Genomic DNA, 27,527 nt, shown 5'->3' with positions numbered 1-27,527 from the left:
CAGGCTCTCTGATTGAAATTTGTTTCTGTATAGAAGGAAGGTTTTCCTCATTGGATTCTGGTGATCTGTATCCATAGCATGGTCTGCCACCCTAGAATGACTAGTGTTGATGAAAGATATACTTTCTGTGTTCTTCTAGATGGATATTGGAAGTTCTCATTTATTTAAGCTTAGGAGCAAAGTATACTGTAGCCAGAATACTTCAGTTGGTGGTGAGGATCTTTTGGTGAGTATCTAAGGATAGTTAATTTTTTGTAAGACCTAAAAGAGGTCTGTATATTATGAAGCATCCTGGATGTAGGAGATGACAATGGATTTTTTGGGTTCTGGATTTTGGAGGTGGGGGGGGGGGGGGAGTTGCACAGATGGATGGAGAGTTCTATTGATTTTGTTTAGGTGGGGGGAAGCCATTGGCTAACAATGTGTCTTGAATGTGATTAATTTCAGTAGAAAAGTTAATGTGGTCAAAGCAGATGGGTCTAGCTCTGTTTGCTAAGATTTTGATAACCTCATACTGCTAGGAGGATTTTATCTGGTTATCTGAAGGTGAACCTTGATTTAGAGGATAACCTGATGGTTATTCTGGATTTAGATTTAGATTTGGATGACCATCAGGTTAACCATATGGTTAACTTGATGGTTATTCTTTTCACTGTCAGTCTTTTGACTCCATAGATTGTAATAGTAACAACAGTAATAGTGGTAAGAGTAAAAACTGGTTCAGTAATGAAGGCTATTTTCAGAAACCATAATAGCATCAAAAACAAATTCAGAAAATATCACTTAAAATAAAATAAAACCATATTTACCCGCTGAACTCTAATAGCTGCATCATGAGTCATAAGAGCTGGCTTTACTTTCTTTTTCCCAAATGCCTTTTCCTCTTCTTCTTTTCTTCTTATTTCTTTCATTAGCTGTGATCGTAATCTACCTTGACGAGCTCTTTCATGAACCTGAATGAGTTTCACTGCATCTTCCATATTAAGAGCAAAGCCTTTCTAAAATAAAATTTACATCCCTGCAGTTTCATAATATAGCAGTTTCTATATAATTGCTAAAACTTTCTGTGAAATTTTTATAAACATATGTAAAACCTGTAGCAGCATAATATTAGAAATAACAATTTTTAGTTAATATGTAGTATCCACATTTTTATACTGTTTAATCTGAAATTTAATATGAGATATATTAAGAATATCTCCTTTGAAGAGATGATGTTGTGGGATCCAATAAAGAATTTTAATAATGGGAATATGGATTGGAAAGAAGCGATAGCTTATTTATGGAAGCAAAGTGATATCTAGCTCATGAGAAATAGCTGCTTTAGGCAGCATGTAATGGAAACAACACTAAGTTTTAGAGTGTTGGGTTGAGTGGCAGCCTCAGAGAATGTAGGTGTGAATGAGTTATCAACACTGCCACAGATTGATGAAAATGATCAGTGGTTGTGCAGGTTGCAGTCAAAAAAAAAAAAAAAAAAGAAGGAATATATGTGAAGCAATCAAGAGGGTGATTATGGAAAAATTATAGCCATACCATGAGATGATAAGTTATGATTTAATGAGGAAAAGAATTAATAGAGCATAAGAACTGGTTAGTACACATCTGACATGAGCAATGGACAACTGAAAACTAGAAATTATGTGAAAAAAAATAAGATAGGAGTGAAATGAACAGTGAAATTAGTCAGGCAACTTGGGAAGTTATAAAAGAGATAGTAAGTAAATAAAAAAAATGTAAAAACAGCAGGTGACTAGATGAATGAGAGAAAATTCAAGGGAGTGCTTTTGCTATGTGGCAATGAAAAGGAAGAATGATTACAGAAGGGTTATACTAATGCATGATAATAATGGCAAAGTGACCACTGTAGGATATCTGTATTGAAATTCAGATATCCCACAAATTAAAAATACAAAAATGAATTAAATTAAGAAGTTAATAAAAGGTATTTTATAAAATTAGTTAGTAAAACACATGTTTCTTTTGTGTAACAAGAGCAATTGATGAAGGAAATACCTATACTACCATTGTTTTTGGATTTTGCAAAGGGACAGGACTCCACATGATAAGCTGATATTTAAGTTGCAGCACATGGGTTTAGATGTTGGGTCAGTCAACGGGATTCAGGATTAGCTATCTGATAGGTATCAAAGAGTTGTTTGTGTATGGTGGGGCAATATCAAGGGGGCAGAAGGTTACAAGTGAGGTCCCACAGGGCTCAGTGCTGGGACCTGTATTGTTTAACCTTTATATCAATGACATTGTCAGTGGATTGCAAGAGATATTCAGTTGTTTGCAGATGATGTGAAGATGGGAAGAGTTATTAGTAATAGAGCAGATGTGGCAGCCCTGCAAGAGGATTTTAATAAACTAAACAGATGGGAAAATGAATAAGGGTTTTGGGAGGTGTTGGTTTAATGCAGCAAAAATGTGAATTCTTGAAGTCTGGGATACATCAATGGGAGGCTGCATATGCAACTGGAGGAGCTGTACTGGAGGAAGGAAGGAGGGGAAGACAAGAGATCTGGGGATGATGATTGATAGAAACCTGAAATTTGGGGAACATATTACAAAGGTGGTGAAGGTAACCCAGAGGATTGCTGCAATACTGAGAAAGATGCTGACCTGCAGAGATAAAAGAGTTATTGTTCCATTGTATAAGACCCTGATCAGACCACACTTAGATGATTGTTCTCAAATTTGGTCCCCAGGATTTGAAGGGGATAAATTAACTGTGGAAAGAGTACTGAGGAGATAACAAAGATGGTTTCAGGACTGTACGATATTAGTTATGAGGATCGGCTGAGGAAATGTGGACTGCAGAGTTTGGTAGAAAGAAGAGGTGATATGATTGAGACTTTTAAACTGTTTAAAGGTAGGGTTGACACTGGGGAGTTCTTTCACTTGGTGGAATAGCAGGAAGGAGCGATGACAAGGGGCCATCCCTGGAAGTTATAAAAGGAAGCTGTGAGCCAGAGGGTGAGAAGCAGTTTCTTTACATGGAGGGTGGTTGAACCATGGAATGCATTGACTGATAGAGTGGTGAAAGCAAGAACAGTCAATGAGTTAAAGGAGTGGTATGATAGACTTTGTGTTTCCTAGGAAGGACCTCCTGCAATGAGTCTTTTGACTCCATGGAGGCCTGAATGATAATAATAATAATAATTTTTGTATGTCATGTGTACGATGTTTTATAAGGCTATTATTTTTGACTACTAAAGCCTTGCTTAGATATAAAATAAATCTAGTTAAGTTAGATATTACAGCATAATTGTGATTTTGCATCAGCTATCAAAAGTTTCGTAATGGTGGTGCTGTTTGTATGTCGACAAATGTTTACCAACTTCATCATGTTGTTACTTATGAGAAAAGTGAAAGGAACCACTGTAATCTGCATTCCATGAATAATTAAATGAACTTACCTCAGTGCATAAAAGATTGTAGAATTAAGAAATGTTATAAATTCTGCTTGTGTCATAATGAAATTATAATTAAATAATCTTTCATGCACTATGAAAAGAAGTATCTGAATGGAATTTTATTGCTCTTCAGTTCACATAGAAATAGGTCCAGTAAAGTTTGTTTTATTTAGAAATCAATTTCAGTCCTCATTCCTTAGTTATTTCTCCAGAAGCTTTCATATAGAAGGCAAAATTTGTTCTGAAGTGGTAAACCTGTTGATAAGGTTTTAAGATGGATGTTGAAGTTTTCACATAAAACATTAATTCATTCTAAAGTGATGATATGGTTGATATAGTTTTCAGTAGTTTATTCAGTGGAGTTTGTTGTTACTTTCATATGGAAAACTGAAGTTAACGAAGTTCATTGGATTAAGGCAAGGTATGTTTTCTTCAGTCTTTTGTGATTTTAAGCTGCATAAAGAATTCAACTACTGTATATTGCTGTCATATACAGACCAGTTTTTATGTTAGTTTTTCTCCTGTGAATTCAAAAAAGAATAAAAGTTTCTGTGGGAAGCAAGAAACTGAAATTCTAAAGGAATGCCTTTGTCATTTGTCGAAAGTTTTTTTTTCCACTTAGTTATAAATTAAATTATAGATGCCAAGAAATTATATTCTTGTTTAATCCTAAAATCAAGTGTAAGCAAACAAAATTTGCATTGCATTTCAAAGATGGCCTCTTGTTCTACTTCTCTCTCTCTCTCTTTCTCTATTCTATGAAAAATTTCTTCTACTTAATTGATAACAACTACTTACGAATTATGTCTTAATCACATTATTCTCTTATTCTTATTTACAAAACTCTAAATGGTATTTCTTCAATCCTTCTTCATATCCAACATTCCAGAGATTAGACTTGACATTATCTTGGTCGACCTTCTCTTGATTCTTTCTCGCTCTCTCTCTCTCTCTTCTCTCTCCAGTAACCAGATCTGCATAATGTAATCCATATGTAGCCTCATGAAAGTGTTATACAATGGAGTCCTAATTTTTTTATTTCACATGTCAAGATCCTGCTCAATTGAGGTTGTACTCAGTGGGAAAAGCAATATGGGGGAGAGGTGTTCTAAAGAACAAAGGCCATTGGAATGAAGGAAGATGATGAGGAGTTTGTTTGGTATTGTTTGGTATGTCTATTCAGATCTTCCTATAAGGTTACAACATCAGCTCTACTACTCATAATTTCTCTTCAAATTTGCATTACCACAAACAAAAACAACTGTGTACCATAAATGAACATCCAATATCATTAATATACAAATTAAACAGAAATTATTGCAAAATGATGAGTGAAAATTCATTAATGGTGATACACCATGAGTGACTTTTCTCTTCTGTTTTTTCTTTTCTCTTCCTTATGCACAACTGGAAGATACAAGAAAGGATCCAGAGGCGACTGGTAAGGTAGTTTCTAACTTCTGGAATGTCGAGTATGAGGAAAGATCGAGAAGATGCAACTTGCAGAGTCTGGTGGATAGAAGGAAGAGGGGGGGGGGAGATATGATAGAGACCTACAAGTTATTAAGGGGTTGTTATAAGAGCTGGAGAGGTTCTACAGAAAATAGTGGGAGATCAGGGGAGAACCAGAGGTCATCCCTGGAAACTGTATAAAGAGGGGGTGTAAGTAGGGGAGTGAGAAGCAGGTTTTCTTCATGTAGAGTTGTGAATGATTGGAATGCCTTGCCTGAGAGTGTGGTGTCTGCAGAGAATTTGAGTACGTTTAAAGCACTGTATGATGAGCTGTGTGTATGATAAAAGAACCTCCTAGATGAGTCTTTGACTCCATGGGGTGTTGGGTTGGAAATATTCCGAGGAGAATAATATTTGTGAATATGTCGAAAACCTCAGACCCAGAACGTCTAATAGCATCTATGTAGCAAACGTTAGTGACCAATAATAATAACAATAATAATAATAATAATAACAGATAGCCGATTAATCAATTATTATTATTCCAGACCTCTGTGGAATTATAAAAGACTCATCATGCAAAGTAGAACTTAGATCAGGGTTTCCCAAACTGTGTTCTGCAGAAGGTGAATAAGTGTTTCACGAGAAGTTCTCCTGGAATTTGTCGTTTTAGTTTTCTAAGCATTTTTCATGAATAAATATTTTATAGTGGAAATATTCTGTGGAGAATAATATTCATGAATATGTTGAAAAGCTCAGACCCAGAACATCTAATAACATCTGTGTAGCAAACGTTAGTGACCAAGTCGTGTATTTTTAAATGTGGAAGTATTCATGAATTATTGTTAATTTTCACGCATTGAAACCTTTCAACATTTGGGAAAGGGAATACCCCTGTTTATGACCGGTCATAAAAATTGCCTGCAAGCGGATTATAACAATGGGCAGCGTATCCTCTGTTCTCAAAACTGAAGGAAATGACATCTGTGTAGCAAATGTCAGTGATCAAGCAGAATATTTTTAAACATGGAAATATTCATGAATTATCGTTAATTTTCACACATCGAAATCTTTCAACAATTGGGAAAAAGAATACTGCTGTTTATGACCGATCATAAAAATTGCCTGCAAACCAATTACAACAATGGGTGGCATCTCTGTTCTCTAAACTGAAAGAAATAACATCTGTGTTGCAAATGTTAGTGAAAAATCAGCAAGGAAGTATAAAGAAAATTTTTCCACTAAAATGAAGATCAAGATAGTCTGTATCCGGTTCTCAAATCTAGTAATACTGAATACTTTCTTCACAAGTTCGTATTGTAGGGTGAAAGTTTTGAAACTGTACTGGTGTAATTTTTTAAAAGTAATAGGCCTGCAGATTTAAATTTTAATATGAATAAGAGACAAAGGACTCTGTTTAATTTTGGTATTAAGAAATCTCTTATTGAAGGAGTTGATGACGCAACAGATAGTGATTCATCCACCTCCAGCCTACAAAGCGATCTCTCCAGGATGTACAAAAGGAGGGGAAAACTACCACCACACAGGAGAAAAAGTCTACATTCACTCGTAAGTACTCATAATAATGTTATACATTTTTGGTGATCAGAATGGGATATGTCGATGAAAATCAGCACAAATTAATTTAGTGATGTTTATAAATTAATTCTTAATTAATAATCAATTATTAATTAATAATAAAAATCCTCTAAATTAACAATTAATTATTAATTAACACATTATAAAATAACCAATGTGTTCTGTGAAAATTTCAGGATTTGTGAAGTGTTCCATCGTAGAAAAAGTTTAGGAAATGCTGCCTTAGATGACACAAAGTCTATAGTGTGCTATTTAAATTCATCCCCTGTTTGCATTCTCACCACCCTCTTAGACAATGCATTCCATGCTCCTATCACCCTTCATGCAACAAATTTATTCTCTTACTTACCTTTTTTTTATAATGACTCCACACATGAAAGATCACAAGACTGATAATACAACATCATGTGTAGGTGAGTGATTATGGAGGAAGAAGTAATCTATCGATGTGTTTCTTAAAGAGATGGAGATTGTACTCAGTGGGAAAAGCAATATGGGGGGGGGTGTTCTAAAGAACAAAGGCAACTGGAATGAAGAAAGATGATGAGAAGTTTGTTTGGTATGTTTGGAATTGTACAGTATGTGGATATTGGCCAGTAGCTGCTAGAGTTCTTACATGATTGGACAAAAGGAATGGCAGTGGCCAGTTCAGAAGAACAGTATCCAAGAAAGTATCTGTTGAAAAGGCATAGGGCAGAAACAGAACACCTATGGGAAAGTGATTGAAGAGAGTTTGCAAGAGATGGGTCACCTATTCAGCAATCGCCATCTTCTGTATATCCTCAAGAATTCTTAGGAAGGTTTTGAGGTGCACCACCCCAAATTTGCAAATAATATCCAAGATTGACTAGATCTTAAACATAAAGTGTTAGGAGTTTAGCAGAATAGAAGTTTTCTTAGACTTAGCAAAGAGATTTGAGAGGGTGCCACATGATAAGCTGATATTTAAGTTGCAGCACATGGGTCTGAATGTCAGATTGGTCAACTGGATTCAGGATTGGCTGTCCGATATGTAACAGAGAGTTGCGTAAGGTGGGGCAGTTTCAAGGAAGCAGAGGGTTACAAGTGGGGTCCCACAGGGCTCAGTGCTGGGCCCTATATTGTTTAACCTTTCTATCAATGACGCTGTCAGTGGATTGCAGGGGAGATATTCAGTTGTTTTGCAGATGATGCAAAGCTGGGAAAGATTATTAGTAATAGTGCATATGCAGCAGCCCTGCAAGAGGATTTGAATAAGCTAGATAGATGGGCAAATGAATGGGGGTTTCAGATTAATGCAGCAAAATGTAAGGTCTTGAGGTTTGGGAAACATCGATGGGACACTGCATACTCTATGGGAGGAGTTATACTGGAGGAAGTAGGGGAGACAAGAGATCTGGGATTGATGATTGATAGAAACCTGAAATTTAGGGGACATATTGCAAAGGTGGTGAAGGTAACACAGAGGATTGCTGCAATTATGAGGACACTGACCTGCAGAGATAAAACAGTTATCATTCCATTGTATAAGACCTTGATCAGACCACACATGGACTATTGTTCTCAGATTTGGTCTCCAGGATTTGAAGGGGATAAATTAACTGTGGAAAGGGTACAAAACTGTGGAAAGGGTACAAAGGTGGATAACAAAGATGGTTTCAGGACTGTACAATGATAGTTATGAGGATCGGCTGAGGGAATGTGGACTGCACGGTTTTTTAGATAGAAGAAGGAGAGGTGATATGATTGAGACTTTTAAACTGTTGAAAGGTGGTTACAGGGTTGACACTGGGGAGTTCTTTCGCTTGGTTGAATAGCGGGAAGGAGTCATGACAAGAGGCCATCCCTGGAAGTTACAAAAGGAAACTGTGAGCAAGAGGGTGAGGAGCGGTTTCTTTGCATGGAGGGTGGTTGAACCATGGAATGCATTGCCTGATGGAGTGGTGAGAGCAAGAACAGTCAATGAGTTCAAGGAGTGGTATGATAGACTTTGTGTTTCTTGGGGGGGGGGGACCTCTCCTCGATGAGTCTTGATAGACTTTGTGTTTCTTAGGCAGGACCTCCCACGATGAGTCTTTTGACTCCATGGAGGCCTGAATAATAATAATAATAATAATAATAATAATAATTTTGAACAAAAAAGAACAAGCTTTTTAGAGGCTGAAGAGGCTATGGATGTAATATTCTTGTGCTGGTATAAGCACGATGTGACAGTCAGCCCAAGAAGAGAAAGTTGGTCTTGAAAGAATAATGAAATATTATCAAAGTGGAAATGAAGTAGGATCTTTCTTGTGTGTGATAAGACATGACTGGGTTTTTATAGTATTGAAATGCACTAATTAATTAATTAGCATATGATGATACAGCAGCTGTGAGTCTCATATGGATAGTACAGCACCATCTTATGAAACCAACATGAAGCTATTGGTTCTAATGTAATTTTTTGTCTGCAATTGCATGTATTCTCCTGGCCAGTTTGCCTGTTCTGAAGGATGAAAAACTGAGTTTTCAGGAGAAAAACCCCTCTGCCTCCGTATGAGACTGGCTAACTCAACTTTAGTTAAGAGACCAGAAAAAGGTTCCTTACATCATGGATGGGAATCGAACCCAGGTCTTTCCGACCAAAGGGCTTTGTCTATACCAACTGAGCTATGGAGGCTCTAATTGAACTTCACTAAGTTATCTTCACCCAATTTGAAGATGATAAGGTGATCAGTAGTTAATACGTTCATGCCAAGTGGTGTCTACACATGTATAAATCACTGGTGAGAACTAGCTTTAGCATATGTATGCTACTTTCCCTGTAAGGCAGTTGCATTATCACAAAGTTTATATGACATGTTAGTTGCAACTTTTTCATCAGAATTTTATTTGTAAAATTAGCATTTGTGAAGTGTCTTGATGATATCAAATATCTGAAATGTAATTTGAACTGATTTCAAGTTATATATCAGGGGTGGACAACTATGTGTCCTTTTGGAACCAAAATAATTGCAGTAAGACTTAGAAGAGCCACAACCTTTGACCGAAGCAATGGTAAGGGAGTGTGCACATGGTGAGGTGAGTGGGTGGGTGGGTGGTGAAGAGGTAGGGATGTAGAAGCTATGCCCTGCCTGCCACAATATGTTAGTTACACTTCCGGTGCTCATCTATCAGTATCGTTCAACGTATTGTTAGTTATTGCTGAACTCTTTTTCAAGTGCTTAGAAATGTCACATAAAAATCATAAGTATTAAGAGGAACACAGAAGTTTTAGGCCAGAGTGGGAAGAGGAGTTTCTTTTTGTGAAATGACAAAGTAAACCAATGTGTGCCATTTGTCAAATAACACTTGTGCAATTCAATGCCAGCAATCTCAAGTATCATTATGACACGCATCACAGTAATTTTAGTAAAGAATTTCCTCTTGGCTCTGAGCTGAAGCAAATAAACTTTCAACTTTGAAAGAATAACTCCATGGTCAGAGTAAATCGATGCCCATGTTTACTAAATAGACTGATGTTACTATTGATGCTGGTTTTATTTTAGCGTTTAATATTGCACAGGCAAAATGTCCGTACACGGAAGGAGAATTTGTCAAGAAGAATATGGCACAAATAATTTCAGTTTTAGACCTGAATAATAAGAAACTACTCAAACTGATTGAAACAGATGCCAGTCTCCAGGCATACAATTGAAGGAGAATTTCCATTATCAGTGATATTATAAATAACTTACACCATAACTTGAAAAACTGTGCTGCATTTAATCTGGCTTTGGATGAATCTACAGATATTCAAGACAAACCATAACTAGCTACATTTGTCCAACGTGCATCTCATGACCTGGACGTCAAGGAAGAGCTATTGGACTTGATAGCATTGTAAGATATAATATGTGGCTCTGACATCAAAGAAGCTCTTGATGGTCCAATTACAAAAGCTTCGGTATTGTGCGACAAAATCGTCAGCATCACAACCGATGGTGTTCCAGCTTTAACTAAAGGACTCATGGGGCTCCTTGAGAATCATGATTCATATCCTGCTTTCCTACCTGTACATTGCATTATTCACATCTAGTTGCCAAGTGTTTTAAATTTGAACTCGTAATGGAAGTAGTTCTAAGAATTGTGAATTTTATTCATTCAAGTGCTAAAACAGTTGAATTGTGATGAGATTCCTAATGACGCATCATGGTTTTGCTTAGTAAGGTTTCTCTCAGTTAACAATTTTGTTGTTCTTAGACTCAATCAAACAGTTACTTAGAGAGAACAAGAAATTTTTCCCTCAGCTTGAAGACACTCTGTGGTTGTTAGACATGGCATTTTTCACTATGTTTTCCAGCATCTACAGATATTAAACGTTTCACTGCAAGGGAAAAAAAACTAATAACCAATCTTGCACAGACCATGCTAAGCTTCCAAAGCAAACTGCAACTTTTCCAGAGAGACCTGGAAAATAAAATTTTCAATCACTTTGTTTGTATGGGGAAAATACTAACAAATTCGGCAGGAGTGGAATTAGAAATGGGATCTTATGTTAGCAAATTAAATGATCTGGCTGAAGAACTCAACAATTGATTTTGCGACCTTCAAAAACTTAAGCTAACATTCACTTTTTTGGAAAATCCTTTCCTCATGAGCGTGCTTAAGTGCAGTTGTCCTATTTCAAAACCAGTTATGATGGATGTCGCAGCTGCAGAACTGAAGCTTTTGGAACTTCAAGAGGCAAAGGACTGAAGCTAGTGAAGTAAAGTGGATGTTCCATAATTGAGTTTTGGAAGCAAGTTCTGGCCCAATGGTATCCAATACTTAAGCAACGTGCTAGAAAAAAAACTGACAATTTTTGGGACCACATACTCCTGTGAAGTGCTATATTCGACTCTTAAATTTATTAAATCTAAATATAGATTTAATAAATTTAATTTTTATTTATCTGTTTTTAAATAATGAACATTTGAACGAGCTTGTAACAACTGCTTTGACTAATTAAACACCAAATTTTAAGGAGCTTACTAAGAAAATAAATACAAGGAAGGGCTCTACTAATAAATAACTAAAATTATTGTGTTTCGAGTTTAAAATTATTCTAATTGTTCAAAGTAAACTTCATTTAATGTGCTTCAAATTAAATTTTTTTATTCCAGTAATTTTTATTGATGCTGTTTTTCTCTCCCTCTTCTCTCTTTTTTTTGTTGTCTCCTCTTCTCTTTTTATTCATTTTTTTCTGATAGAGCATGAAGAGCCACATGACACGTGCTACATGTGGCTTGTGAGCCATGTTGTGGCCACCCCTGTTACACACACACATACACACACACACACATATATATATATATACATATATTCTCATATTGATTTTTTTTGCTTTACATAAACTGTGTGCATTCTGTATCCAATGACTGCATTATAAACAATGCAGCTGTTATATGTATATTCGAGAACTGAAAATTTGAAAGAGAATATCAGGACAAATGTGTTTAGTTAGCCTGCTATGTTTAGTGCTACAATAAATCTGTTTTGATTGCATTATGCAGCATAGAGTCTGTGAGAGGGGAAAATTTTTCGTTATCAGTGTCATTCCAGTTGCCTTCAATTACATTAACTGTTGTTAAATATACTACATATTTAGCAACAATTTATATAGAATGTAAAATCTATATAAACAGACATTTATATAGAATGTAAATGTCTGTACTGTACTTAGTAATAAATAAAGCTAACTTGTTTTCTTGCTTCTGCAGTATATAGCATCTGTTGAGGGTGGAATGTTTTTCACAGTATAGGAACATTTTTTATTTCAGTCTTTGGAAACAACAGACATAGTTAAAATGTATCTATTCTTGAGTAAAAACGAATATATGTATTATAAGAAGTAGTTGATCTACAACAAAGTACTAGCATATGAAAGATATCTATTGTTGATAAGACAGAAGAGCTGCTAACAAAAAAAAAAAAAAAAGTAACGAACATACGAGTCGCAAAAGGTTGGATAATTTGGATGATGATCAGAAATTATGTATCCTATTCCTATTAATGTGTAAAATGTATACTGATCCTCACTAGACAAAAGAAAATTCTCAGAAAACCAAGTGAATTGAAGTCAAAAAGAATCCTAAGGAGTTCTTTCAATATGTAGCCAGCAAAACAAAGAACGATTATGAAAGGATGACAATGATAGGACAAAATGGTATAAAGACAGCTGTTGCAGAATGGTGGTGGAGATACTTAATGAGCAATTCATAAAGGTCTTTCAATCTTGTGAATGTGACTTCATGGAGATTGAGAGCAGTAGATGATGGGGAGGAGAGACTCACTGTAAGTGAGCAAGAGGTGTATGGGGAGTTGAGTAAACTAGATGTTAATAAGGCTGTGGGACTTGATAATATATCGCCACGTATTCTGAAGGAATGTGCCAGGGAGTTAACACCTGTGTTGACATATTTTTTTAATATGAGTCTTCCACTCGGTCAAGTCCCTAAGGAGTGGAAGGAGGGCAAGATTGTGCCACTTCAAAAAGGAGGTGATCGACCTCAAGCATCAAACTATAAACCTGTCTCTGTGTCAGGTGTTGTAGTTAAGTTATTGGAGAAGCTTGTGAGAACTAGGATCCAGAGTTGGGTTGATAACAATGGTATTATCTTTGATGGACACTACGGATTTGCTAAAGGGAGGTCATGTTTAATTTTAGTAATCTACTTACTTATTACAATAAAGTAACTGCTTCCTTGGACAAGGATACACAGTAATATACTTAGATTTCGCAAAGGCTTTTGATAGAGTACCTCATGATAAGTTGACAGTCAAACTAGAGCAGATGTGGTTGGATATTAGATTAGTGCACTGGATTGGAGACTGACTATCGGATAGGTATCAACAAGGATATTGCTTCCCCGATCTATGGGGAAGCAATATCCAGGAAAAGGAAAGTCACTAGTGGAGTGCCTCAGGGGTCTGTTTTGTGGCCATTACTGTTTAACTTGTATATTAATGATATAGGTGAAGATTGGATGGAGATATTCAGTTGTTTGCAGATGATGCAAAGTGGGGATGAACCATGAAGAGTAGTAAAGATGTTGTGGTCTTACAAGAAGACTTATAAATTGAGTGATTAGGCACTGAAATGTGAGTTCAATGTTGCAAAATGTAAGGTTTTAAAATTTGGAAAACAGAGATCGGATGCAGAATTTATGCTTGTGAGGATATATTATTGGAGGTGGAAGAAATAAGAGATCTAGGGGGTGATAGTGGATAAGGATCTGAAATTTAGGGGACACATAGCCAAAATTGTGAAGACCACACGAAGACGTCTGGGAATGATGCAGAGGACACTGACATGTCGAAGTAGGGAGATTCTTATTCCGTTGTATAAGGCTTTGATTAGGCCACACATGGACTATTGTGCTCAGATTTGGTCACCTGGGTTTCAGAAGGATGAAGAGATGTTGGAAAGGGTCCAAAGGCGATTGACTAAGGTAGTTTCTGACCTCTGGAATGTCAAGTATGAGGAAAGATTGAGAAGATGTAATTTGCAGTCTGGTGGACAGGAGGATGAGGAGAGATATGATAGAGACCTACAAGTTGGTAAAGGTTGTCATAGGATCAACGCTAGAGAAGTTCTACAGAAAATAGTGGGAGAGCGGGGGGGAGATCCAGGAGATTCTACCGGATCTCCCCCGATCCAGTAGAATCTCCCAGGAATCTACGGGAGGTCATCCCTGGAAACTGTATAAATAGGGTGTGAGTAGGGGAGTGATGGGCAGGTTTTTTTCATGCAGAGTTGTGAATGATTGGAATGCCTTGTCTGAGAGTGTGGTATCTGCAGGAAGTTTGAATGTGTTCAAGGCACGGTATGATGAGCTGTGTGTGTGTGTGTGTGTGTGTGTGTGTGTGTGTGTGTGTGTGTGTGTGTGTGTGTGATAATAGGACCTCCCAGATGAGTCTTTGACTCCATGAGGTCTTGGGGTAATAATAATAATAATAATAATAATAATAATATAACAAACAGAACAAATTTTAAAGATGATTTGCTGTTCCATCAACCAACATGTATTCCTGTCATCACCTCTTTATAGCTATTTACTGAACTACCAAATGTATACAGCAGCTATTTATCATTGGTTAGTTATTTATATCTTGCAAACAAATTTCTTTCCCTCACCTTGTAATTTTTTCAATTCAAAAATTCAATTATGCATGCCTAGAATTTATAGGATCACATATGCTATTTGCTCCACAGAGCAATTTATATGACACACATTTAATATCACAAATGTTAATTATGAATCATTTGTATGCCAGTAATGAAAGCATTTCTACTCATACCGGTTCTGTCCTGTATATTTCCCATTCTCACATGACTTATTAACGATGGTTCAATATTTACACCTTTCACTAAATCAAATATACCAAATGCATGATAAGTTGATAGTCAAACTATTGCCGATCGGGTTGGATATTAGACTGGTGCATGGAATTGACTATCTGATAGGTATCAGCAGGTTGTGTATGGGGGAGCAATATCTCAAAAGAGGAAAGTCACTAATGGTATGCCTCAGAGGTCTGTTTTAGGGCAATTGCTGTTTAACCTGTATGTTAATGATATTGGGGAAGATTTGAATTGGTATATAGAGCTGTTTGCAGATGATTCAAACTTGGGACAAACTATGAGGAGTATAGCGGATGTTGTGGCCTTACAAGAAGACTTGAATAGACTGAGTGAAAATGTACAGGAGTGGGGATACCAGTTCAATATTGTGAAATGTAAGGTTTTAAAATTTGGAAAACAAAGATGGGATGTAGAATTTACTCTTTGTCGGGATATATTGTTGGAGGTGGAGGAAATAAGAGCTCTTGGGGTGATGGTGGATAAGGATTTAAAATTTAGAGGACATATTGCCAAAATTGCGAGAACAACACAGCAAATTCTGGAAATGATGCAGAGGACACTGACTTACAGAAGTAAGGAGATTTTGGTTCCATTGTATAAAGCTCTGATTAGGCCACATATGGAGTACTGTGTACAGATTTCATCAACAGGTTTTCAAAGGAATGAATGGGTATTGGAAATGATCCAGTGGCAATGGAACAAAATAGTCTCTGATCTCTGGAATGTTGAATATGAAGAAAGGTTGAGACAATGCAATTTGCAGTCTAGTTGATAGGAGGAAGAGGAGGGGTGATAGGATAGAGAACTACAAGTCGTGAGTGGTTGTTATAGGATTAACATTGAAGAAGTTTTTTATAAAATGGTGGGAGACTGAGAGAGAAAACAAGAGATCATCCCTGGAAGCTGTATAAGGAGGGTGTGAGCAAGGAGTGAGAAGCAAGTTTTAGCATGGAGAGCTGGGAATGACTGGAATGTATTGCCTGAGAGTGTGGTGTCTGCAGACAACTTGAATGTGTTTAAGGTGTGATATGATGAGCTGTGTGTATGTCAAAGGGACCTCCTAGATGAGTCTTTGACTCCATGCAAGTCTTACGATAATAATAATAATAATAATTATTATTATTATTATTATAGGCGACTCCAAGGAGTCCTTAGACTCATCAAGGGAGGCCCTAAACATCGTGTCCATCACAACTATTTGACATTCACACAGTATCTATCATACTTTGCCTTGAACTCATTCACTGTCATAGCACCCACAACAGACTCAGGCAGCTTATTCCACTCATTCACCACTCTAAAAGTAAAAAACGCTCTAACACCCTTATTAACCACACTCTTGCCCAGCTTCCATGGATGTCCCCTGGTCCTGTTCTCAAAAATATCCTCTGAATTAATCCTATAGAAACTCTTTAGCAATGTCTCAATCATACCCCTTTTCCACCTGTCAACCAATTTCTGCAACCCACAACCTGCTATCATCCATGACCTGCTATCATCTTGGTCACTCGCCTCTGGATCCACTCAACCTCCTGCCCATCAAGAAGAAACCTAGGTGACCAGATCTGGGCACAGCAATCAAGATGGGATCTTATCAAGGCTCGATACAGAGGAACAATAACTTGCTTATCTCTGCTCGTCAAAGTATTCTTTAGCATCCAAGTGATTTGATGAGCTCCACCAACACTCCCAAGTCCCTGGCCTCATCAATCTCCTGGAGTACAGTTCCACCAATGTGATATACTGCTGCTAATCTTTTCACCCCAAAATGCATAACCTTACATTTTGCCACATTAAATTGACATCCATTCTCCTTAAGCACAGACCTCCAATCTATCCAAATCATCCTGTAAAATTTTGACATCTTCTGCATTCACTATTGCCCTACCCAACTTAGCATCATCAGTGAACAAATGAACCGTTCATTTCAGATCCTTCCTTATATCGTTAATGAACAAATTAAACAGCAGTGGTCCAAGAACAGAACCCTGTGGCACACCACTAGTCACACAGGCCGTCTTTTGGACTCTACTCCTGAGTAAACTACTCTGTGGTATCTCTCCATCAACCACCCTCCTATCCATCTCACCAACCCTATATCCATTCCCATATGTTGCAGTTTACGGATTAGACTTCCATGTGGTATCCTGTCAAAGGCCTTAGCCAGGTCCAGCAGTATCACAGTAAACCCATTACCCTTATCCAGTTTAGCCATCACTGTGTTAGAAAACCTGAGCAAGTTACTGAGGCATGATCTACCCTTCACAAAACCATGCTGTCCCCCATAAAGCATCTCATTTTCATTAATCCAGTCCTGTATTTTTCCCTTGACTACTTTCTCCAAGACCTTGACAACGACTCCTGATATGCTGATCGGTTGGTAATTTGCAACAGTAGTCTTGGATCCTCCTTTATGCATTGGAACTATTTTCCCCTCTTTCCACCCCTTCGGGATTAAACCAGACCCGAGACTCAGATTAAACAATAAGGTTAAGGGCACTGACAATTCCTTAGCCGCTTCACGTAAGAACTGTGCTGATATACCATCCAATCCCCCAGCTGTATTCACATTAAGGTTCTGTAATAGACTATTCACCTCCACTTCATTCACCACAATTCCCATATAAACTAATGGTTCCTTCATTCCTTCAACATCACCACCTGGATGATATACGCTTGCAAAGTGCTCACTCAGTAATCCCACTATATCGACTGATTCAGTGACCTCTCTACCATCGGCGTTCCTTAAAATCATTCTGCCGTGTACAGATTTTCTTTTACTAGCAGCATATTGAAAGAACTGTTTGGGATTCTCTTTAGCTTGCATGGCTAATTTTCCTTTCATAGTCTGTTTTTGCTTTTCTCACTACACTCATTCCTTCTTTTTCTCACTACACTCATTAGCCTGTGCTTTATACCATTCATATGCCTGCAGGTCACCTTTCTCCTTAAATTCCTTCCACAGTTGTTTCTTTTTTGCAACTCAAGTTTAATGGTGTTATTCATCCATTTTATCCCTACTTGATTTACTATTCGGACTCTTGGTATGCAGTCAGCCATAACCTCCTGCAAATGCTCCTTGACCACTTCCCATGCCCTATTAACATCCAGCCCTTGCAGTTTTACATGCCATGGCACTAAACCAAGCAGTCTCCTAAGCTTGTCATACTTGCCAGCACGGTAATTCCACATGTACCCTGTCTTAATCGAAAATTTCACACATTTAGCCACCTCCCAGGTCAAGACCCTATGATTACTCTCACCAATAGGTGGCACCATGGTCATATTCATTACAGTCAAATTCTCAGATGCTATTACTAGGTCAAGCACTCTCGAACCCCTAGTATTTTCCATTACATGCTGTCTCAGATATCCATCAGTAATTGAATAAAATCCAGTTCCTTCCTCACATGTGTCCTCTCCTCCTTCCAATCAGTGTTACAATAGTTGAAATCCCCCATAATAATTACCCTCCTTCCACTCATTTCATCAATTTGCCTATGCATACTATCGCCACCATCTATTCCATCACCTGGTCTATAGCAGCACCCAACTGTATATTTTGTTCCGTTAGTCTCAACACACCAAATAGCCTCAAATGAGCTCTTTTCACTATCCTGCAATACAACTTCTATTCTCCTTGGTTGCTGTTCATCAGCTATTATCAATAACACTCCTCCCCCCATTTTATTCTCTCTATATCTCCTGAACACACTATACCCTACACATTCTATCCCACTAACTACATCTGTCAGCCATGTTTCACTAATGCCAATAATGGCCAGGAAGAGCCAACCAAGGCCAAAAATTCTTTCTTCTTGTTCCTAATACTCCCAGCATTAGTATACATGAAATGCAGTCCATTTGTCCCACCCCTATCTTGGTGCGTTATATTAACTATCCCATTCTGATTTCTTGCCCTTTGTACTGGCTCGGACACATTATAAATATTCTTACACTCAAATGCCTCACTGATGTCTGCATATCCACTTCCTCCCCTCCTTAATAGTTCTAGTTTCCCTGATTTTGCACATCCATTCTCACTTCACTCAGCAACACTTTTTCCAGTCTTCGCACACTAAATCCATTCAAATGTAAGCCATCCATCTTGTACAAATCCTTTCGCCCATTAAACTCACTCCACAAACTCCACACCACACCATCTGCATAACCTGCGCATACAGTCATTTGCGATTATGGCCCTCCTTCTAAATTCTTCTCTGTCATATCGTGGCAACAGACTCACTATCCTAACTCTGTCACTCTTTTCTTTCGCTACGTCTAATAATTCCTTCACGTCCTCTCTCATATCAAATTTATCTCCTTTCAAGTCATTCATTCCCGCAACTATCATTTCTTTCACCCTCTGCTTCTGTGCTCTACTATATATATGATATAATATATCATATAGCTTGCAAACTGCAAAGCTTGGTGGATAGAAGACAAAAGAGTGACACAACTGAGACATTTAAACTGTTAAGAGGTATTTACAGGAGTGACACTGGGGGAGATTTTTCATAAAATAAAACAAGGGCCACTCATCAGGGGAGACTCCCTTGATGAGTCTTATAACATCATGCTAAAATGAACTATTTTATGAGATCCATTTGCATATAATTGCATAATAAGTCTCAATTATAATTATACTGTATGAGTGAGTGAATATTTTTTAGATATTTTCTTTGATCTTTCTATAGCTGTTATATTATTTGAGATGTACTATCTCTGAGTTTCAAAGTATAGTATCTTACATTTAGCAATACTGAGTAGATATCTCCACTTACTGTTAGAGTGCCAATCAATTCAAATACTGCTGAAGGGGCCACACATCAGCCACATTTCTGATAATTCTTCCAAGCGTTGCATCACTGTAAACAACTTAATAACTCTCTCTTAACCATTCGCAGTATCATTTATATTGACTCACCATGGGAAAACTTACCTAACTAGGACACTGGAAGGACTGACAGGTTAAGAGCTCTTTCCTGATTCAGTAAGTGTGTGTGTGTGTGTGTGTGTGGTGGGGGTGGGTGCATGGTCATTCTTAGTTGGTAGAAATGATCCATCTGATTAATTCTGATAGTGAATGAGACTATTGTACTAAAGAGGGGGACTGATCACTGAAGTCAGTTGAAGAGGGATAAACAAAGCAAATGGGAATGGGTATGAAGCTGGTGTAATGGTGAGGGAGTAGCTAACCTAACAGACAGACAACAGAGAGCAATATGTGGTTCATTAAGTCTAATTAATTCTGGTAATGAATGAGACATTGTGCTAAAGAGGGAGCTGATCACTGAAGTCAGTCCATCTTCTTTGAGGGATAAGTAAAGCAAATGGGAATGGATATGAAGCTGGCTAGTTCTTCTGGATATGAATCCAGGAGAACTAGTTGAGTACCTCATGGCTCTGTACTAGGACCACTGTTCTTTAATTTGTATATTAATGATTTAGGGAATAATTTTAGGGGCAGATATTTATTTTATATTTATATTAGTTTATATTAATAGATTATTTGCATGCTCATGATGCAAAACTGGGGAGAACAGTTGATATCCTAAATAATAGTTTAAATTAATTTGCAATGTGGGTGAAGGATAATGGTTATCAATTTAATATTGCAAAATGTAAGGTAATTCACTCTGGGTTGAAAAGATTATATAATGTATATCACACACTGATGGTACTCAATTGCTGGAAATTGATGAGGCTAGAGAATTAGGGATTGAAGTTGTTATATATATATATATATATATATATATATATATATATGAATGGAATAAGTTGCCAGAGTCTGTTGTGGGTGCCATGACTGTAAATGAGTTCAAGGCAAACTATGATAGGTACTGTGTGGAAGCTGAATAGTTGTTCTTGACATGATGTTTGGGGTCTCCCTCGATAAGTCTAAGGACACCTGTAATAATAATAATAATAATAATAATATATATATATATATTCCAAAAGTTGGTAAAATAGCTCAAAAGATTACTTGGATTTTGAAGAACACATTCAAAAGTAAAGATAGGGAGGTTATTATCCCTCTTTATAACGTATGATTTGGCTATGTGTTGACAGCTGTGCAGAGATTTGGTCACCTGGGTTTCACAGGGATCAGAAGTTGGCAGAGAAGATCCAGAGACATGTGATCAAGCTGGTAACAGATTTGTGGAATGCTCCTTATGAGGAAAGTTTGAAGAAGTGTGTTGCAAAGTTGACTTGATGGGGCAGAAAAAAAAAAGGGGAGGGGAGAGACATGATAGAAACTTATAGTTTACTAAAGGGATTATATAAGACTAACACAAATTAAATTTTTCAGTACATGAAGAATGAAGAGAAAATGAGGAATCACTCTGGAATTTGTGTAACAGTGTAGTAAGTGTGTGTGGGGGGTGCATTGCATGTGTGTGTGTGTGAAAGGGGGGGGGGGGGACTAGAATATTTGCTTGGAGAGTTACAAATGAGTGGAATGGATTGTCAGAAATAATTGTTCCCTGACAGTGAAAAAGTTTAAGGAGAGGTATGGTAGTTATGGTCTAATCTTTAGAGGTACCTGTGGCATAATAAATTAATCACTTAATACATATAACACCAACAATAATAACTTTAATGAATTAAAAGTACAAATATTTTGTACTGAAAATAACAGCATCATCAGTGTAGAACAAACATTTAAAAGAATGGAATACAAAGTACAGAACAATCAGTGGATCACCAATTAAATTGTTGCTGCATGCCAGAAGATTAATCTTCTGGCATGCAAAATATTTGTACTTTTAATTCATTAAAGTTATTACTGTTGGTGTTATTCGTGGCCATTATGGATCAAATACGCATCCTCATACACTTCGCTTTGTATCCATCATATATTTTAATATAATATCTGTGGTAGTACAATTTTAATATGCACTTCGCATCCATGATAACTTTCACGTCTATAGACGTCTTGGCCGGTAGGGTGGTTAATGGTAGTTATGGTGTGAATAATGGTTAGCGTATCAAGATATGTCTTCTAGACTACATGAAGATACCCATATAATAATATTAAGGGTAGGATCAAGCAGTACCCTGAAGTCAATCCACATACAACTTTTTGTACTTTTTTCTCAACCTCCACTAATGTCCTGCTCAAACATTTGTTGCAATTTAACACTAATAACCCATGATGTAATCTGTCAAACAGAAATACCAAAAGTATATATTAGCTAAGTGGTGAAACACTTTCCCTGCATTAATCCTATAAAACCATCGAAATAACTTAAATGTTTTTATCATATCCACTCTTTTTTACCTGTCAACCAACTTCTGCAACCCACAAACCCTCAATCTATCCTATCTATCTAGGGTGCATTTCAGAAAAATCATTATCTTGGTTGTTTGCCTCTGGATCCACACTACTGTTTACTCGTCTGCAAGTAATCCAGGTGACCAGATCTCAACACAGTAATCCAGGTGTGGACATAATCAAGGCTTTTATACAAAGGAATAACAACTTCATTGTCTCTATCTCTATTCAAGGAGGATAGAGAAGATAGAACGGGGGGAGGAGTACTGTTGATGATGAAAGTTTATTTTTCACTTGGTTGTACTATAATAAATTTAGTTTAATCCTTTATCCAAGTGTGAGCAAACACAGTTTGCGCCTGAAAATATCTTCAGGACTGAATATGGTGTTGCACTACCTTACCGGGGTAAGGTAGGTGTTGTACCACCTTACCGGGGTAAGGTGGTACAACACCGGGAAACTCATAGTAAAGGTGGACCAAGCTAACAACACTCCTATCCCAGTATCTCCCATAATGCAAAACACATCTCCTTGTGGATATGTATAATGTTATGCATTAAGGGATTGGCCACTACCCAAACTAGTTTCGACCTTTATTGAGGTCTCTTCAGTGGGAGCCAGGCCCAGAGGTGGAGATACCAGGCAGAAGCAATAGCGAGGTCATCTTTACCTACAGGAGTTGCCAAAAGGTGTGCCACCTTTTTTATTAAATTACTCTGGATTTAGAGAAAGATGTTGAAAGTTTATTTTCAACGTCTTTCTTACCCTGGTAAGTTTATTTTCAACATCTATTACAACACCTACCTTACCCTGGTAAGGTAGTGCAACACCACACTTAATCCTGAAGATATTTTCAGGTGCAAACTGTGTTTGCTCACACTTGGATAAAGGATTAAACTAAATTTATTATAGTCTAACCAAGTGAAAAATAAATTTTCAACACCTTTCTCTAAATCCAGAGTAATTTAATAAAAAAGGTGGCACACCTTTTGGCAACTCCTATAGGTAAAGATGACCTTGCAATTGCTTCTGCCTGGTATCTCCACCTATGGGCCTGGCTCCCACTGAAGAGACCTCAATAAAGGTCGAGACTAGTCTGGGTAGTGGGCAATCACTTAATGCATAACATTATACATATCTGCAAGGAGATGTGTTTTTGCATTATGGGAGATACTGGGATAGGAGTGTTGTTAGCTTGGTCCACCTTTGCTACGAGTTGCCCGGTGTTGTACTACCTTACCCCGGTAAGGTAGTGCAATACGATATTCAGTCCTGAAGATATTTTCAGGCACAAACTGTTTTTGCTCACACTTGGATAAAGGATTAAACTAAATTTATTATTAGAGTACTGTTGATGATAGCTGATGAGTTGAGGCCAAAGAAAGTAGTATATCGAGATGATAGACATGTGAATGATAGTACATTTGAGGCGGTCTGGTGTGAAATAGTGACCAACGCAACCAAATATATAGTTGGTTTCTGCTATAGGCCAGGGGGTACAGCGGGTGATATTGATTTCATGCATCAGCAAATTAGAGCAATGAGTGCAGGGTTGGTGATTATTATGGAGGGATTTTAACTATTGTTATATCAATTGGAAGGAGGAAATATCACATGGCAAAAAGGCAATGGAATTCATACACCTCTATGAGATAATTACTTGAAACAGCACATAACTAAAGGGACATGTGGTGTGAGAGTATTGGACCTGGTCATTGGTTATGAGGATATATGCATAAGTAAGGTGTCCTCGTTACCTCCAATTGGTAAGAGCGATCATGTGGTATTGACTTGGGAGGTTGCAAAATTTGTGATTTCTACTACAGGTTAGGCAATTATAACAAGCTTCGGAGTAAGCTTGCAGCAGTCCCATGGCAGAACATACTTCAGGGGAAAGATGTTAGCAGTGCATGGGATAAAATCAGTGGGTTTCTGAGGAAGGCAATATCAGATCGTGTCCCCATGGTCAGGAAGACAAACAAGGTAGGCGTTAGATGGATGAGTAGTAAGTATCAAGCTTGATCTGCAAAAAAAGGAAATGTTATGGAGAATTTACAAGGAGAAAGATGATCAGTACACCAATGAGCAGTACAAGCCTCAAGCTAGGAAGGTTGCCAGCATAGTAAGAAAAGCTAAATCAGATTATGAGAAGACCTTAGCCAAAGAGATCAAGGGTAATCCCAAAGAGTTCTTCTGCTATGTGGCAAGTAAAAGGAAGAATGACTTCGGAAGGATAACCTTAGTGGGTGCTGATGGTATCGAGGTGACCAATTCAGATGTCAGATGTAATAGTAGAGTGATCTTACTGAGTGATCACTTTCCAAAAGTCTATCACCCAAGTGAAAATATCTCTGTACCTGTAGCAATAACTAATGTGAGAATTGAAGTTAAGAAATCAGAGGTACTTAGTATATTGCAAAATTTAAATGAGAACACTGCTGCAGGTTTAGATGGAATATCAGCTTGGGTGTTGATATGTGAATGTGCAAAGGAATTGTCAATACCTTTTACTTGGTTATTTAACTTAAGTTTGAACTCTGGTATGGTCCGTAGGGAGTGAAAGGAAGGCAAAGTAGTTTCTTTGCATAAAGGTGGCTCTAAAACTGTGGTAGTTAATTACAGACCAATGACATCTCGGGAGTGATGGTAAAAGTGGAAAAGTTTGTTTAAGACAAAATTCTAGAATGGGTGGATCAGGATATGATACTCTATAGGGGCCAACATGGTTTTGTTAAAGGTCGATCCTGCCTTAGCAATTTATTAACTTTTTATAATAGAATGACATCTGAGTTGGACAAAGGAAATGGCTACACAGTGGTACTTCTGGATTTTGCTAAGGCTTTTGACAGGATACCCCAAGGAATACTGCTGCACAAATTGGAGCAGATGGGGATGGATACTAAACTGGTGATATTGATAGGAGAATGTCTCAGGGAGAGATACCAGAAGGTAGTGTATGGAGGAACAGAGTCCAGGGTGAGGTAGGTGACCAGTGGTGTGCCTCAGGGCTCTGTGCTTGGACCATTGTTGTTTAATTTGTACATAAATGACATAGGAAATGACTTAAAGGGAGATATTCAGTTGTTTGCTGATGATGCAAAGTTGGGTAGCACAACAAAAAAATCAAGCTGATGTTGAGAGTTTGCAGGACGATTTAAATAAGCTGTAAAATGAGCAAAAGGAAAATGGATGTCAGTTCAATGTGGAAAAGTGTAAAGTTATGCATTTTGGGATTAAAAGAGTACCAGCTGTGTACTACATTGATGGAATGGTACTCCAAGAGATTGATGAGGCTAGGGACTTAGCGGTGTTGGTAGATAGGGATGAAGTTCAGGGGACACATTGCTAAGGTGTCCAAGATTGCACATAGGATTACTTGGTTATTGAGGAATACACTAACACCCAGAGATAAAGAGGTTATTATTCCCCTTTATAAAGGGTTGATACTTCTACATGTGGATTACTGTGCTCAGGTCTGGTCACCTGGATTCCTTGTAGATGAGGGGGTTGTGGAAAGGGTTCAGAGAAGAGTGACTAAGTTGGTGAGTGATGTAAAAAATGCTTCCTACATTGATAGATTGAGAGCATGTGGATTGCAGGGGTTGGTTGGTTGATAGGAAGAGAAGAGGGGATATGATAGAAACATTTAAATTACTAAAAGGTTTTTATAAGATTGATGCAGGGAAAATGTTTCTGCTGTGTGATAGTGATAGTAGAACAAGATATCATCCCTGGAAATTAATGAAAAGTGTGGTTAACAAGGGTGTGAGAATGAGGTTGTTCACCTGGAGGGTGGTGAATGAGTGGAATGCATTGCCTGACTCAGTTGTGAGTTCTTCGTCTGTAAATGAATTCTGGAAGGAAGTCCGCAACAACAACAATAATAATTTGTTGGTGTGTTCTTCAAGAGCCAAGTAATCCTTCAGCTACCTAGGCAACCTTAACAGTATAGCCTCTAAATTTCAAGTCTATCTTCTACTACCCCCAAATCCTGAAGTACAGTTTTACAGACGAAGAACTCTGTTTTGTTAGTACAGCACTTGTAATCTACTAGTCCCAATTCTTTCTTTCAAAATTACACAGTGGTCAGCATTTGTTGTGTAGAATTTATAGAGGCAAAAACACACATCAGAGCAATTACTTTACTTATAATTAAGAAAATAACACTTGATGTTTTGACCTCTGTATCAAAGATCATCATTAGGAAAATATATATATGAACATGATACCTCACAAAAGTAAGATAAATCTAACTCTTTTATTAAACGTTTACACTAGCCTGACCTCTGGTGAAAAAAAATTAAATTAAATAACTAAATACATAAAAATTAAAATAAATAAATAATACATATATCATTAAATGAAATAAAAAAATTATACATAATAAATACAATAATACACTGATGATTAAAAAATTACAGTGGAACTACACTAAATGCATCTCTATCCCATTGTTCTTATCACTCACCTTATCTCAAAATGAGTCACAAGAGTCTCACAACTCTTCCTTGGAAACAGATAATGTTGAAAAAACATAATAATAAAACATTCCATAGGCATTAATGTGTCTTATGAAGATGATATGAAACTATAGTAAGTAAAATAAAATTGTTTTTGTATCATGTATGGTTCTCTTGAGAGCTTCCGTAGCTCAGTTGGTATAGATGAAGCCCTTTGATCAGAAAGTCCTGGATCAATTCCTGTCTGTGACATGAGGAATCTTTATCTGGTCTCTTTTGATGAAAGGTGAGTTAGCTAGTCTCATATGGAGGTGGGGGGGGGTCACCCAGAAACTCGGGTTTATCATTCCCCCAGAACAGGCAAACTTACCCAGTGAAGGCATGCATTTTCAGACATATAACACATCAGGAGGCATAGCGCTAACCATCGTCGAATTATGGCTACAGTTGCGAAGTCCAAGATTAGTTGGAAGGTTGTGGGTGCTTAAGTGCCTGTTAGGACCACTGATGATGATGATGATGAATGGTTGTCTTCAAAATGCTATATATAATTTTATAGTCTTCTGCATAATTAAGGTTTAAAAAAATGTGTCCCATTTCTGTTAAATTTATTTTATTAAATTTTACTAATGATTAAAAATAATAAATTTCATTAAAATCCTCCAACGAAAGTCATGCTATCGTAGTGCATATATAGACATATAACTGATGTGAAATTGATCACCACTAGTACTTTGAGCACCATTGTAAAATGCATCAAAAGAGTGCTGTATCTACATGCTGGTTTCATTAATTAACAGATCGCACTACTAAACTGATAACAGATCACAGAAACTATATTGCAGTACACTTACTAGGCCTTTTCATTTTCCCCCCATTCTGTCTAACAGCTTCTTTCCAATAATTAAACTTGTAGCATCTGCCTTCTGCATCTTTATTATTTTCATTTTTTTAAGAGTGAGAGCATGTAAAAA

General features: G+C 37.3%; 1 protein-coding gene across 3 annotated transcripts in view; it reads right to left on the bottom strand.

Moving 5' to 3' along the window:
• Positions 1–27,527, bottom strand: part of LOC150108341 (dynein regulatory complex subunit 11-like) — a 455,807-nt gene that overhangs the window by 341,172 nt on the left and 87,108 nt on the right. For all 3 annotated transcript variants that reach the window (XM_090390703.1, XM_090390704.1, XM_090390705.1), the window contains exon 5: positions 810–998. In XM_090390703.1, coding sequence (XP_090246829.1) covers positions 810–998 — 189 coding nt within the window. The remainder of the gene's footprint in view (positions 1–809; positions 999–27,527) is intronic.

This window comes from Typopeltis vanoorti, chromosome 3 (genome assembly GCF_054136105.1).
Source record: "Typopeltis vanoorti isolate ZY-2024b chromosome 3, IOZ_Tvanoo_1.0, whole genome shotgun sequence".
NCBI classification, from domain to species: Eukaryota; Metazoa; Arthropoda; class Arachnida; order Uropygi; family Thelyphonidae; genus Typopeltis; species Typopeltis vanoorti.
This window is presented reverse-complemented; position numbering and strand designations above follow the sequence as displayed.